The sequence below is a fragment of the Acipenser ruthenus genome, chromosome 5 (genome assembly GCF_902713425.1).
Source record: "Acipenser ruthenus chromosome 5, fAciRut3.2 maternal haplotype, whole genome shotgun sequence".
In the NCBI taxonomy this organism is placed as follows: domain Eukaryota; kingdom Metazoa; phylum Chordata; class Actinopteri; order Acipenseriformes; family Acipenseridae; genus Acipenser; species Acipenser ruthenus.
Window position 1 is genome coordinate 85133269 of NC_081193.1, and position 14844 is coordinate 85148112.

At 35.1% G+C, this 14844-nt stretch overlaps 1 protein-coding gene across 16 annotated transcripts in view; it reads left to right on the forward strand.

The window, feature by feature from the left end:
• Nucleotides 1-235: 235 nt before the first annotated feature.
• Nucleotides 236-14844, forward strand: part of LOC117402468 (neurexin-1) — a 389183-nt gene continuing 374574 nt past the window's right edge. For 9 of the 16 annotated variants that reach the window (XM_034003625.3, XM_059024682.1, XM_059024680.1 and 6 more), the window contains exon 1: nucleotides 238-1298. In XM_034003625.3, the coding sequence (XP_033859516.2) occupies nucleotides 398-1298 (901 nt within the window). In that variant the 5' untranslated portion in view covers nucleotides 238-397. Of the gene's footprint in view, nucleotides 1299-14844 lie in introns of all 16 variants that reach the window. The other 7 variants (XM_059024684.1, XM_034003638.3, XM_059024689.1 and 4 more) reach the window with 3 other exon arrangements.

The window sequence follows — 14844 nt, forward strand, 5'->3', positions numbered from 1 at the left end:
TTCAGTGTTTGCATTTTAATTGGTTCATTGAGAGAGAAAACAAAAAAGAAAAACAAATGATCCAGACTAGAAAGAAATATCTGATGGATATCCACCACACCGACTATGCTTGTGTCTAAGAGACCTGGATTATAAAATATATATATAGATATACATATATATACATATATATATATATATATACATATATATATATATATATATATTCATATATATATATATATGTATATGTATATATATATATATATATATATATATGTATGTATATATATGTGTATATAAATATATATTTATATTTTTTAATTAAAACAAATGACACGTTTATTTCAATACAATAATGTATATGATCTGTTAACGCATTTGCTTTTTGCAAACTCACCCACAACACTTTCTTGGTATGCAAATTTCGAACTGTAATCACAAACCAGTACTTCAGTGCCAATTAATTAAAACCTTTAAATTAAAAAAAAAAACTCACCTAAAGGAGATACAGTGCAACAGTATAAACAAACTTTACAAACAAAATTACAGATTGGTTTTCCATCTGAACATTCATCAAGCACACATCAGTTTAGCCAATATGGTGCTTGTTATGAGGCACGGTGGTCACTTAATCTGGATGGGCCTTCTAGTTTGTTGCTTGATAGACCTTGGTGCCAGTCTGGAATTCACTGGAGCAGAAGGGCAGTGGGCTCGGTTCCCTATGTGGAATGCTTGTTGCGAGAGTGAAATGAGCTTTAACATGAAGACCAAAAGTTCCCATGGCCTCTTGGTGTACTTCGACGATGAAGGATTCTGTGACTTTCTGGAGCTTCTAATTCACAATGGAAAACTAAGCCTTCGCTTTTCAATTTTTTGTGCCGAACCTGCCACGGTGTTGTCAGACACTGGAGTTGATGACAATAACTGGCATTCTGTTATCATAAAGAGAAACTTCAAAAACACAACACTTATGGTAGACAGAGAAGTAAAATGGGTGGAGGTGAAATCCAAAAGACGGGATATGACTGTCTTTAGCCATTTGTTCCTTGGTGGGATTCCGCCAGAATTACGTACTGTGGCACTGAGGTTAACGTCAGCTGCGGTGAAAGACCAGGTTCCGTTCAAAGGATGGATAACTGAGCTTAAAGTCAACAGTTCGGAGGCCATGCTCATCAGTAGTGAAGGGGTCTTGAATGTCACGGATCCTTGTGGCAGAGACAACTTGTGTCTGAATGGAGGAATCTGCTCTGTTGTTAATAAAGAAGCGATTTGTGACTGCTCACAGACTGGCTACCAAGGGAAGGTCTGCAGTGAAGGTAAGATGTTTGACTTAATCAATTAATTAATTCATTAATTAAATATGTATTTATTGTTATTATTATTTTTTTATTATTTTTTTTACATCATATGATTTGCAGGTAAATCCCCATCAAGGAAACAGCTAGGAAATTACGTCTTAAACCTGCATGCATTTGCGTTTTCTTCATTTTTTAATTAAGGTCCCATTTAATATTTGCAAGCACAAGCTATATGATTCAATTTTTAATTAACAAAACTCAGAAATGCAGTTCAGGGATCACACCAAGTCAGAAATATAAGTCAGTTTTCAAAGGGCCAAGGGGATTAAAATAACAAAAAAAAAAACCTTTTCATTACCAAACCAGATTTCCAGAAATATAGTGGCTGCTTTGAAGATGTATCTAAGCTCATTGTTTGAGATGTTCAGTGCAGCATCTCTAGGGTACCTGCCATTAGAAAACAACTCACCTTTATAGTTTTCCATTTCCTGTACCTGTAAGCATGTGTTATAATGAGAATACATGTCTGAGATTTCATTTGGTTTATCTACAGATTCAGCAGTGCAGTAAATATGTAAACAACTGTAGATTTTAAATGCTGTCATATCTTAGTTCAAACACTGTTTCATTAAGAACATGATATTAATTAGAAACATCTGCTAACATCTATTGAAAAATACTGTTTTAGAATTGGACGGATGAAGTTCCTGGGTGTAAATAAGGGGACTTATGGCCATATTCACTAATCATTTACCACTATGCTGAGTTAACAGTGTTTTTTTTTTGTTTTTTGGGGGGTTTTTGGTTTTTTTTAATGGTTTATGAATATGGCCCATAAAGTTAGTTTAAACTCTCTTACTCATTGCTGAATAAATTAGATTGCTTTTTATTTCACACTACATTTCTTAAGCGTGTGGGTTTTGTTGTTATCTGACAATATTATTAGGGATCCCCCATGTTTTTTTCACTGCTCTTTTGAAATTTGTATGCCGTGAAAAAGAAAGTTTGTTTGGGGGAATGTAAAAAAAAAAAAAATATATATATATATATAGCTGGAAAAAATTAAATAACTTTATCACAGACCAGCGAAAAAGGCCAAATCCATGACCACATTGGAAACTATGTACAGTTTCTACAAAGTTATTTATGCAGGTAATATCATTATTTTCACATTTACATATATTTCAAATTGTCAAAATACAATCCAAATTGGGTTACGTTACAAGCCAGAGGAATTGTTCAAATGTTCTTGCAGATTTAGCTTTAATTTAACAGCTACTGTAATGTCTGCATTTGAATGTTGAATCATTGTCATTGGTTTAAAATTATAATGAGTATCACACTTTCAAGTCAAAGTAATGTAGATTAATACTTAGTATTGACAGGTATTGCAATTTGATTATATGTGTTATGTAATGTTATTAATGGACAGTAAAAGCCTGATATACAATCAAACAATTTAAGGTTGGTTGTGAGACAGCAGATAGATGTTTAGGGATGTAGTGTTATACCTCACAGAATATTTTTTTTTTTCTTCGTCATCTGATTTTAATAACAATAAAGGGATTACAGTTGAGGATATTCTTTAAAGGTTTTAAAATCACGGAAAAGGTTTTGCTGAAGGTAGGAAGAATGATTGACGACTTATTTCATTACAAACTGAGAGCTCTTGTTTGTCTTAATGTGATTAGTAAAAGATTAGTTATATAAATAACTTTATTAACTAACTGTAACTGTAACTTCATACATCCTAACCCGTGAGATCTCTATAGTTTTGACATAGTGACAAGCACAGGTAGTTCATGCCACGTTAGCTGTGTTTACCTGTATGCAGGAGAATTTGACAAAGTTATTCATCTTTTCTATTTGCTTTTGCTGTTTGAAACTTTCATATTTTCAGTTTCAGTCAGCCTCACCATTAACATTAAAAGTTACAATGTAGCAGTAAGGTTTGTATGTAAATTCAGGCTTTTGTTTTTGATGCAGTGTATCAGAATATTTTGGAGAACTCTGAGTAATATTAACTGGGAGTTACCCTATTATTTCTAACAGTAAGAAAAGAAACACACATTTCAATCTGGAAAAAACAATAAAAAAAAGAAAGAGAAAAAGAAGAAAAAAGTTCTGTGTCTGGCTAATAAATGGCTTCAAATGCCACAATGAAATACTAACATATTACATCTGTAGCCTGGAATCACCTTTCAAAGGTTAAGTTGAAAAATGTTTTTACCTTTACCTTGCCTTTTTATGATGTTTATTAGTTTTCAGTTATCATTTTTCTCTGTATTTGTAACATAGGGGTGATTCAGGGAACAAGAGTAAGGCTTCCTCCCCATCCTACCTTCAGTCAACCTACTATTTAAACCCTAGTTCAAGCATTTAATCTCTGCATGCTTTTTGCCTCTCCATCCTCTCCTCCACCACCTTGCTCCCTCTTGGGCAGGGAAAGCTCAGCTCCCTGCCTTGGAGGCTCCTGTCCAGTGAACTGTCTGTGAGCATGTCTGGAGAGGAATCAAACTGCCTAGGACAGAATAGACTTACTCATTCCATTCAAATCATGTGACAAAATGACATTTCAACTTGGCTGGCTCCACCTACTCACCCTCGCAGCATACTAAAATACTCTCTCACATCATCCCCGGGGGCGGAGTGCTGTTTTTCGTCACACACCAGTTCCACCCCTTCTCTCTGACCCCTCCCACTTAATTAGAATATTTCCTCTCAGTAATTGGGATCTTTCGCGGCCAAAGGTTTGCAATATACTGTAGTTATTCAGAACTGCAGCAGTAAAAATGCTGTTTAATTCCAAAGGTAAGGTTAGTTTAAATTATAGAATGCTTTTGCCTTTTACATTCAAAACTCTCTCCAGTCTAAAATACACGGTAAACAACTTGATATTTGAAATGCTCACAAAAAGTCATGAAAATATATTATTATGCACAGAAAATACTACATTTTAATGCACTTTGTGAGTTTTCAAGGTAAATTATTATTATTCTTTTTTTAAATGAGCCAATGTACAGTATGAACCTGTATTATCTGCAAAATAAAAACCAGTCACACCCACACACTATTTATTTATGTATTTATTTGGAGTTAGTAGAAGCATTTTGGGGTTACGCAGGGAAATCTGAACCTATTTTTATCTAGAAAGTTGAGGGGTTCAACATATTATTATTTATGTAGTGACAATAGAGCCCCCAGGGTCCCGTATTGGTAATAGAGCCCCCGTAGTGGTAATAGAGCCCCCGTAGTGGTAATAGAGCCCCTGGGGCCCCGTAGCAGTAATATAGGGGCAGCAGTGTGGAGTAGTGGTTAGGGCTCTGCACTCTTGACCGGAGGGTCGTGGGTTTAATCCCAGGTAGGGGACACTGCTGCTGTACCCTTGAGCAAGGTACTTTACCTAGATTGCTCCAGTAAAAACCCAACTGTATAAATGGGTAATTGTATGTAAAAAAAAATAAATAATCTGATATCTTGTAACAATTGTAAGTCACCCTGGATAAGGGTGTTTGCTAAGAAATAAATAATAATAATAATAATAATAATAATAATAATAATAATAATAATAATACAGCCCCCGGGGCCCCTGTAATAGAGCCTGTAGTGGGCCCCTGTAGTGGGCCCCATACTTTTCATAGAGACTCTGGACCTTCATTACTGACTATTGTGCTGCATGTTAAATAAAGCTTTCAAATCCTTGCAATTTATAGTATACCCCCTCAGACTGAGTTTGGGCGATAGAAATATATTTTTTGCATCTTTGATTTGTCATCTAATGTATAAACATTTTATTTATATATGTTATATTGTCACATGATCTGAATGTAATGGGGAAGTCTCTTCGGTGATTGGTTCAAAGCCAGGTAAAGACAGATATTGAGAAAAAATGATTATAACTCAATATCGGATTATCAGAATGCAGAACCACTCATAACGATTGATAACTTTATAAAAACACAAGGTAAAGGTGAACAAATAGATAAAAAAGAGATCTGAAGATACAGTACACTCTCGCTATAACGCCCTTCATTATAACAAACCTTCGGCTATAACGAGCCTGGCCGCTGGACCCCAAATATAAAAAAAAGATAATACAAACACACACTGTCAACATCCCGGTCTGTACGCACGGGTTGCCACCTCCGCAGTGAAGTCAACTCTTTTGTCTTAATAAATAATACTATGTCTAATTATGCGTCCGAAACAAAAAAAAAATTATGTTGCAACAAAGCTGGAAGCTACAAAGATCATTTGAAAAAAGCAGTAACGCAGGAATATGTCTGTCGTGAATAGGGGTTGTTAATGGCTTGTTCAGCAACCATGTGGCAATGCAAAATTGATTAAAGAAAAAAAAAGAAAAAAATTGGGATTCTTGCATGTTGGATTAAGATTTGGCGCTCTTTGAAACGATTTGTGTCAGATTGATTTTGAATAAAATTTCAGCTTCAATTCAGGATTTTTGTTTTTTGTACTGTGTTTTAATTGTTTAACAAGTAGGATAAAGCAAAGGCAGAAAACTGCATACATGAGATTAACAGGTACATGTAATTCTACTTTTATTCACAATCACATCTCATTCACTTACTCCAACAGTTTATCGTTCATTTTGATTGTTCTTTCGCTATAACAAACCCGTCGATATAACGAACAAAAGGCTTGGACCCAAACAGGTTCATTATAGTGAGGGTGTACTGTACTTGCTCTTTTGTAACAAAGACAATACAATAATATCAATAAGACACTCCAGCAGGTTGGCAATATAATGAGACAACTACCCCCCAGGGATCAAAGGCACCTGACTACACTTTGTGTGCCATTGCATAAGTGGTGATGAAAGTACTGTAATATCTTGCTTCCTGCAGCATGTTTGTGGTCGGTGCGTTTGTCTTAAATATGAAGACAGTGACACAATGCAGGAAGCATTGATGTATCTTCCAACAAACATTTGTTTGCTTTCATTTGTGTTAGTTCTCAAAAAGGGGTTTGAGTATATCAACATACAATTCAGATTTGACAAGTCCAGTAGTTCCTTGACAGCTGTTCTGTGCTGTTCTCAACATACTTTAGTAATCCCTTATGTGTAGTTTTTTTTTTTTTTTAATCTGCTAAAATCTTCTTAAAAAACATTAACATTATACATTAATTTGTCTTTCCAGCTGGGGTATCATTCTTTGTTCGAGCTTGATCTATATTATTAAAATACAATGATTTGTGGGTTTTGCTAGATAGACAACACAAGGCTAATAAATAGAAAATGTAACATTTAGTTGAGCTGCCGTGACAAAATTCAAGCAGCAAGCTGCCATAATACACAAGTGGGATACAGGCTACTAATAAGATGACATTTGGTGGATGCTATTTCGCTCTTCAAATTAGCTGGCTGTTGTGATTAATGATATTCCCTTAAGCAAGGAGATGCAAAATGCTTATAATAAAACAAGCAGAGTCATCTTTCATCAGAATAATAATAAAAAAAATGTTTCTGACCGAACGCCCTAACTCAACTGCAAATGGTGCCATATAAATGATTGGAGTTGAAGGCAAACTATACTTGTAAACCTCCAATATGATAATTTCAGATGTGTTAGAAGATGAATTAGATTGATATGACTTAAGTAGAAGTTGTACAATATGAACATTCAAATTTACTTTTTTTTATTTAAATAATGTAAACAAAATATGCTGAACAGTAATTAAAGCCTTTTCTTTCTGTGTCAGTGTAGGTCAAACAACTTTACTGTGCTTATCAGGCTGGTTTCACAGACCCTTATAGCACTGATCCTGGATTGGTTTCCTGAGGTAACATCAGTGCTGATAAGGGTTTGTGAATCAGCCGATAATGCTGTAAGAGGTAACGCTTTACTTTGCCAGTTAATAAATCATATTCCCTCCTAATAACAGACAAATATAAACATGGACATATGCAATTATGCAAATGTTTTTCTTGGTTTTATCAATATTATAGTTTACTGTAGCTATTCCCTGTCAATAACTGGTTCTGAGAATGTTTATTTTCTCATGCATACGTATAAGGCATGCCAAATATCCCACACACTTTGTTGGTATTAATAACTGCACTGGTGGGATGGAATGCTCATTAAATATGTGTATCTGAAGATGGGACGGTTATCAGTGCAGGGATACTAAAATAGTTAGAAAGTAATGGGGTCTGAGTGGTGTCAAACAGATGCCAATCCCAGCCATTTTGCATTTATTTATTAGTCCCATTGCTTGTTGGAAGGTTGTGTATAATACAGTATATTAACGTGACTGTCTGCGTTTCTACAATAAATCCAATGATCTATAAAGCATCCATTCATAGAAAGCAGACAACATGCTGTAAGCATGTGTTACTGAGATTTGTTATGGGCCAAAATATCTATGGGATGATACTACACTGCCACAATGTCATTAGAGGATGATATACAGATTGACCCATATTATTCAATCAGCTTTTGTCTTAAGAAGTTTAGTGTTATACTTTGAATGTGTCTCTAGTTGTCTTCAGCTACTGTACAGCACCAGACGGTAACGAATACAGTTCAGAATAGAGTTTTAATAAGAGACATGTTACAACAAATACATAATACAGTAAACTCGACCTGCAATCAGCTGTAGTGGAAGTTTCAACCTCCCTTGAACCTAAGTATGGTAAGGGGTTATTCTTCCCGGTTCTTTATCCCAGCCCGCGTGTTGACTCAATGAGGAGACGTTGTGGTTCTTATTCAATCAGCTTTAATAAGTTTGCAAACTGGAGTGTCCAACAAAGTGACACAGACTCTGTTAGCAATCGCGGAATCGCACACCGAGCTAAGTTTTTATGCAGTTTATATAGTTTTCAGGAACATCATACAAAGAAGGAAATTAAACAGTGTAACCATATAAGGATTGGTTATTAGACTTAAAGGAAGTGGAGACCATATAGGGTCACAGTCAGGCTATAGAACAAGAAATTATTTCCATTTCGGAGAATCATAGAACAGTCATATGACAAGTACATGCTAGACATGACAGCTAAAATTAGTTTAAGCTGGTTGCTCCTTGTTACCCACAAAGTTGTTTACTTTAGATCCTCATTGGTTCATTCGAATGGGGAGATCAATAATGAGTCTTGGTTGTTGCTACCCCTGTCGGTGGGGGATGTTCCCCCCCCCGCGAGTTCCAAGGAACAGCCAGTTCAAATTAAAACAAATTATATTTTTTATATTTATTACACACAAAATCATTATTTTCCTTATTACATGTCCTGCTAGTCCTATTGACTTGGGACAGGCTTCAACTTAAACTTAACGTTACAAACTACATTGTCATCTCAAAACCTATTTGCTTGTTATTGAGCGAGCTTTGTTATCTTAACCTATTTGTTTGCTATTGAGCAAGCTAAGCAATTGCAATGTTATAAAAATTCCATTACACAGCTCAATATAAAGAACACCATTATGACCACTCTGTTAGTCCCTTTTGAATCTGAAGATATCCCTGTGTTAGGACAAAAGAGGGATACTGCTTTACACATTTTATGGTAAAAATAGAGGGAATCCACAACAGTAAAAGCTGTGCTGTTAAAGATATGGCTTAATCAAACACATATTAAAAAGTAATTTCAGCAAGAAAACTATTGTAGTTCACAGCCATTCATAAAAAAATATGTTCTTGTTTTTAGATTGTGCACGCATTCTAGCAGATTAAAAAAAAATGCACTTTGGACTATTGACATTATCACTGCCCACCCCCTTTTAATTTTGAGTACGGCATTTTACACATCCGCTTCTCAGAATTTTAAGTTAGTCTAGTTCCTTTATTATTATTATTATTTGTTTATTTAGCAGATGCCTTTATCCAAGGCGACTTACAGAGACTAGGGTGTGTGAACTATGCATCAGCTGCAGAGTCACTTACAATTACGTCTCACCCGAAAGACGGAGCACAAGGAGGTTAAGTGACTTGCTCAAGGTCACACAATGAGTCAGTGGCTGAGATGGGATTTGAACCGGGGACCTCCTGGTTACAAGCCCTTTTTTTAACCACTGGACCACACAGCCTCCCTTTAAATATTGTAAAAGCTTTATTTATTATTATTTTAATCAGATAGAGACATTATAGGATTTTTTTTTACTTTCAAATCTCTTTGTTTGGTTGGAATAATTATTTAAATGCATCAGGATGCATGGAAGGCTTTCTGATGTTATCAAATATCAAATGAGGAAATCTGATCAATGTATCCTTTTATTTTTAAAGAAGCGGCACAATTTACCTTTCCCCACATTGGTAGAGATCAAAGCACAGTAACAGGCACCAGAGTGTCCTCTGCATTACATTCCATTTCATACCTTTTGTCGGATTAAAGACAGACTGTGGTTGGGTGGTCAGTTACTTTCAGCAGCTCTTCTTGTAATAGGGATACTTTGGTAAATTAATTGGTTCAATCAAATGTGTATTTTCAAAGGATCATGTGGGTATACCTGCTGAAATCCTATTGTGTAAATGTGATTTCCCAGTACCAAGACTTAGCTTCAGTCTTGAAACTGACTTGCATGCTTCCTGAGAGCATTAGCAGTTTGTACATAAAGTGACATTTCTCTGACAAATGGAGCGATAAACGAATGACCTTTTATTGCTTTAAAAGCGAGACATATCGATATCGAAAATGAAAAACTGCCAATAGACCTATATTCTCCCATTTCCATTTAAATAAATACACAATATAAATAGGAATATTTGAATGTCTTTAGAACATAAATCACAGTCTGTAAATGTGAATTGGGCCAAAAGCATTGCTCTAGTGTTGCCGAATCTTCAATTGGGATAGGACATTTGGAGGACAGGGATAATAAAGAAAGAGAGTTGAGTTCCTAATGATTAATTAAACAACTACTGTATACCACAAAAAAAGCTTGGCCTGTAACTGTGTATGATTGTATTTGGTCAAGTTTAGTATCATAAAAGGTTGTAAAATGTGTCCATTATACCAAAACTGAGCTAATTGGGAAAAGGCTCACTTAGTCCATCTGTACAAGAAGGTCATGAACAGGGATCTTAGTTTTCCACAATAAAAAAATGAAATTCTCAGATAAAAAAAAAGAAAAATTCTCGTTATTCCGCAACTAAAATAAAAGGGCTAAAAATGAGTTTTCCCTGCCACATTATAAGACACACAAACAGTACTATTGGGTAACAGTTAACACAAGTATTTATTGTTGTTCTTGTTACACTTGTTGTGTCTCTTTATGTTGTGTTTTAGTATAGAACTTTAATTATTCTTGAACTGTAACCTTGTATTACAGTGTAACATGTGTAAGTCACTTTGGATAAATGCGTCTGCTAAATAAATAAATAAAATAAAAGTGGTTACACTTTCAAATTCTAAGCAAGTTACAAGTTTACCAGCGCCGTTAATCAGTAAAACAAACAAACATCCTATTTTCTTTTTTTTTACTTCAAATATTACAAATAGTTTCCTGTTATACAAAAAAAAATAATATTCATGTTAGTTGAACTCCGACTTACTCTTCGTCATCTGGTTGGCTACTGTTAAAATAGAGCTGCAGCATTCCCGCTACAATTGGTCTGACTTTGGAATGACACCACCTCCGTAATGTGCTTGCTGAAAAAATCTCGCCAGTTGATCCACTTTGAACAGAGGAATGTCAGCATTTACAGAAATTGTGACAAAATCCGAAACAACAGTTTAACTCTGTTCTTTGACAGTTGTAAGACGCTGAAATGATCCAAACACAGTGGTCTGTTTCAGTGTTTTCGATGGCCCTGCTGTTTCAGCCTCATCTTGTTTACGTTTCCTTGCATGAAATTTATGTTTAGCTCTTCCCATGTGTTCTACAGTGGTCTGACTACGAGTGTGATCTACAGCCTTGCTGCATGAGGTGCAAAACAGCACATTACCATCGATGTGAAATTTGTCTTTGCCAAACTCATTGAACCAATCTTTAGGGGTGATTTTTATTGTTTTCGGCATCTTTGAACAGCTCTGAATACTGAAGTAAACTGAACTTGAACACCGGAAGCAGTTTTATTAGACAGGTATGTTTATGTAAATTTAAAGCAAAGTTGCCTGTGTTCATGTTCATATTATATGTGTATTGATTTGGTTATTATCAAACAAACAAAAAAAGCCTTGCATGTTTTTTGACCATCCCCAAGTGTAAAACTAAAAAGTCTCCAAAAACATAGAAAATCCGTGTTTTTCCATGTTATCATAGAAAATCCGCGTTTTTCTGTGTTATTCCACAACAAACGGATTCCTAGGAACCCTGGTAATGAATGTACTGTAGCCTGGTCAATGCAGATGCTAGGATGTTAGGTATCTTTACCATTACGGCCAATAAAAACACAGAAAACAGATTTTGGTAAATGTGCATCATCTTGAGCAACATTGTATGTATGGACAAAAAACAACAATGTTGTATTGTTTTTAATTCAATTTTGTTATTCCAGTTGTTGAATTCTGGGAAGTTGTTTTCTGCATTTGTGGTTTATGATACATAAACCCCATGTGATGTAAAAAAGGGGGCTCCAGGGTAGGTGTTGTGTGCATGGACATTTAAAGCATTTTCCTTTGAAATAACGGATTGAGCAACCCCCCTTGACCCACTTGAGCTTGAATGACCCCTATACAGAACTTTAAATAAATAGGTGCATAAATATAACAGGTAATTATAGAACACAACCCTTTAGCTTTTATTATTTCAGACAAATGAAAAGTAAAAAAATATATAAATAAATTCTCCCCCCAGCCTACTGTTGTTCTTGCATGCTCTCCGACTGTACTCGGGGCTCATTTATAAGCTACATGTTGGGCCAGTCAATTCTCCTGTATGCCCAGGGGCTAAATCAGTTTGGTGCCTTTTACGTTTCAAAATGGATGGTTCAGCAATCACCATTTAAGACAATCACAGCTTGCAATGATGTCAAGCTTTAACAAAAGTTATTCAGCTGTCGACTTCAGTGTAAGTGGTCAGTGCATCTGGGGGAATCCAGCAGGTCAGAATGCCTGCTGACTAATGCAGTCCTGCTGGTAGCACATATAAAATGACTTTGTTTTTGCTTTTACTTCTTTGTACATTGAGTCCCACTAGGCAGATTCAAGCGGTTTATGATTCTTAAATGTTCCTTGCAGATCTCAGTTCTGTGGGTAGTTCCAGTCTCAGACACCTTACGGTATCACTTCCCACTGTTGATAGGCCCTATATAAATACACCCACACCTTGCTGTGTCTCAGTGTGGTTTGATCTGGTTATACTGAGACCCTGGATTTGGCTCCCCTTTTAAACAGACTTTTAGATTTGACTGCCAGAAAATGGTGGTATTGATCAGACCCCGCATTGCTGAATATTTTGTAATAACTACAGTATTTTGTAGTGTCCTGACATTTTCTATTGATTAGTTAATCATCCGATCTACAGCTGTGGGCAAAAGTTTTGCATCACCTACAATTTTAGGATTGAGACATCTTCTTAAAAAGAAAACTATATGAACATAATTTTATTTAACATCATGTATGCAAAGAAACTACACAATTATATCGGAAAAGTCTACTGGAAGCCATAATCGTAGTACAGTATTTCATGTTAGATTTTGAAATCTAACATGAATCTTATAAAGCAAAATGTGTTAGACAAAGAGAAGGAGATGTGATACCTTTTATTGGACTAACTAAATAATAATTAATCTCAAGCTTTCGAGACCTCATTTTATTATATTGATAGTATATTAACTGGTAATATTTGGTGAAGAGATATGTGTGTGTATGTGTGTGTGTGTGTGTGCGTGCGCGTGAGGGCGTGTGTGTGCGTTTACTACAAACACACATAATGAAATAAGTTCTTGCTTTTTACACAAAATTAATTCAGTTTATTTTGTAATTTTTATCCACACATGCAACTGATGAAATGAACACTTGAATATCTCATACCATTTCTATTTCCTCCGCTGGATATGTTTATTTAATAAGGGGAGCGTAGTGCATACCAAGCAGAGGAATGCAAATGTAGCCAAATAGCTTTCTGCCAGCCTTTCATACTTCACAGCAGTGTTCTAGGAATCGTGTAGTCAAATATTAATACTATTTTAAATGGAAATACATTATTGAACAGAGTTATATTATCTTTAATAATATCAGTGAAAGGGGAATATGCTTGTGCACCAATTTAGCTTCATATTTACTGGCTGTTATTTTTAATAGACAATCATTTTTTTATGTGTGTTGTAGAGGATTCATTCTATAAGAGCAAATTGCCATTGGATTTAGTTTTACTAACAATGGGTTATGTGGTGAGGAGGAGGAGGGTGATGCTGATAATGGGTGACTCAAGTAGATATTTTATACGCATGTCCATATAGGGCAGCAGTGTGGAGTAGAGGTTAGGGCTCTGGACTCTTGACCGGAGGGTCGTGGATTCAATCCCAGGTGGGGGACACTGCTGCTGTACCCTTGAGCAAGGTACTTTACCTAGTTTGCTCCAGTAAAAACCCAACTGTATAAATGGGTAATTGTATGTAAAAATAATTTGTAAAATAAAAAAATAATAATAATGTATTTGTATGTAAAAAAAAAAAAAGTGATATCTTGTAACAATTGTAAGTCGCCCTGGATAAGGGCGTCTGCTAAGAAATAATTAATAATAATATCTGACGGTGGTTTAAATAATCATTAACACTATAAACAAACAAAAAGACACTTCTGGTAGAAACATTTGTCAATTATATAACTACCGTAAGTGTATTTTTCAGTATTACCAGTACTAAAATAACTTATGATTGTGTAAAGTTATGGATAGGTTTAATACTTCATAAAAATATGCAGAAATGCAATTGCATTATGTTAAGTTAATGTTTCTTGTTGCTGATATAGTGTTACAAAAAATAATTGGTAACAACAATATATATTTTTTAAGTCGTTCTGGAAAACCCTATAGCCTCATACCTGTTTAAATAATCATCACGTGTGCTTATTAAGGCTAAATAGTTGGCCTTTGAGGTGTTATTATTTTTCTTAAATTTTAATTAATTTTAATAGGCTTTTTTCACTTAGGAGCAAAAATAAATGATTGGAAAACACATGTCAGAATTGTACACTGTTGCATTTATCAGAGCTACTACATTCTCAAAGAAGCTTTGGTTACAACATCTGTAATTCTAGATCTGCTATTGTTACAACAGGGATTAAGGTTATTAGGACTATAAGCTTCTCAGCGATTATCCTCAATATCAGAAAGGATAGCATAAGAATACAAGATGTAAAAGAATCAAGATCATTTACTGTGTCCTGCAGCACATCTGTCATTTCAATCCCTTTCTGAGGCATGTTCCTAAATGCAGACAGTGTTGCCAATATCTAATGTAGAAGCAAAGACTATAGGGTATACACAGTCGTTTAAAGTGACATATTTCAATATAAATGTGTTGCAAAGTCAGTAAAATAAAAATAAAACAACAATTCAGTATTTTTGAACCTGTCATATTTAGAACCAGAACAAATCCTACTGGGAAGATTAATTCATTATCCCTGTTTGACCCATTTCCTGGTAATGCAAGTTATTTAATT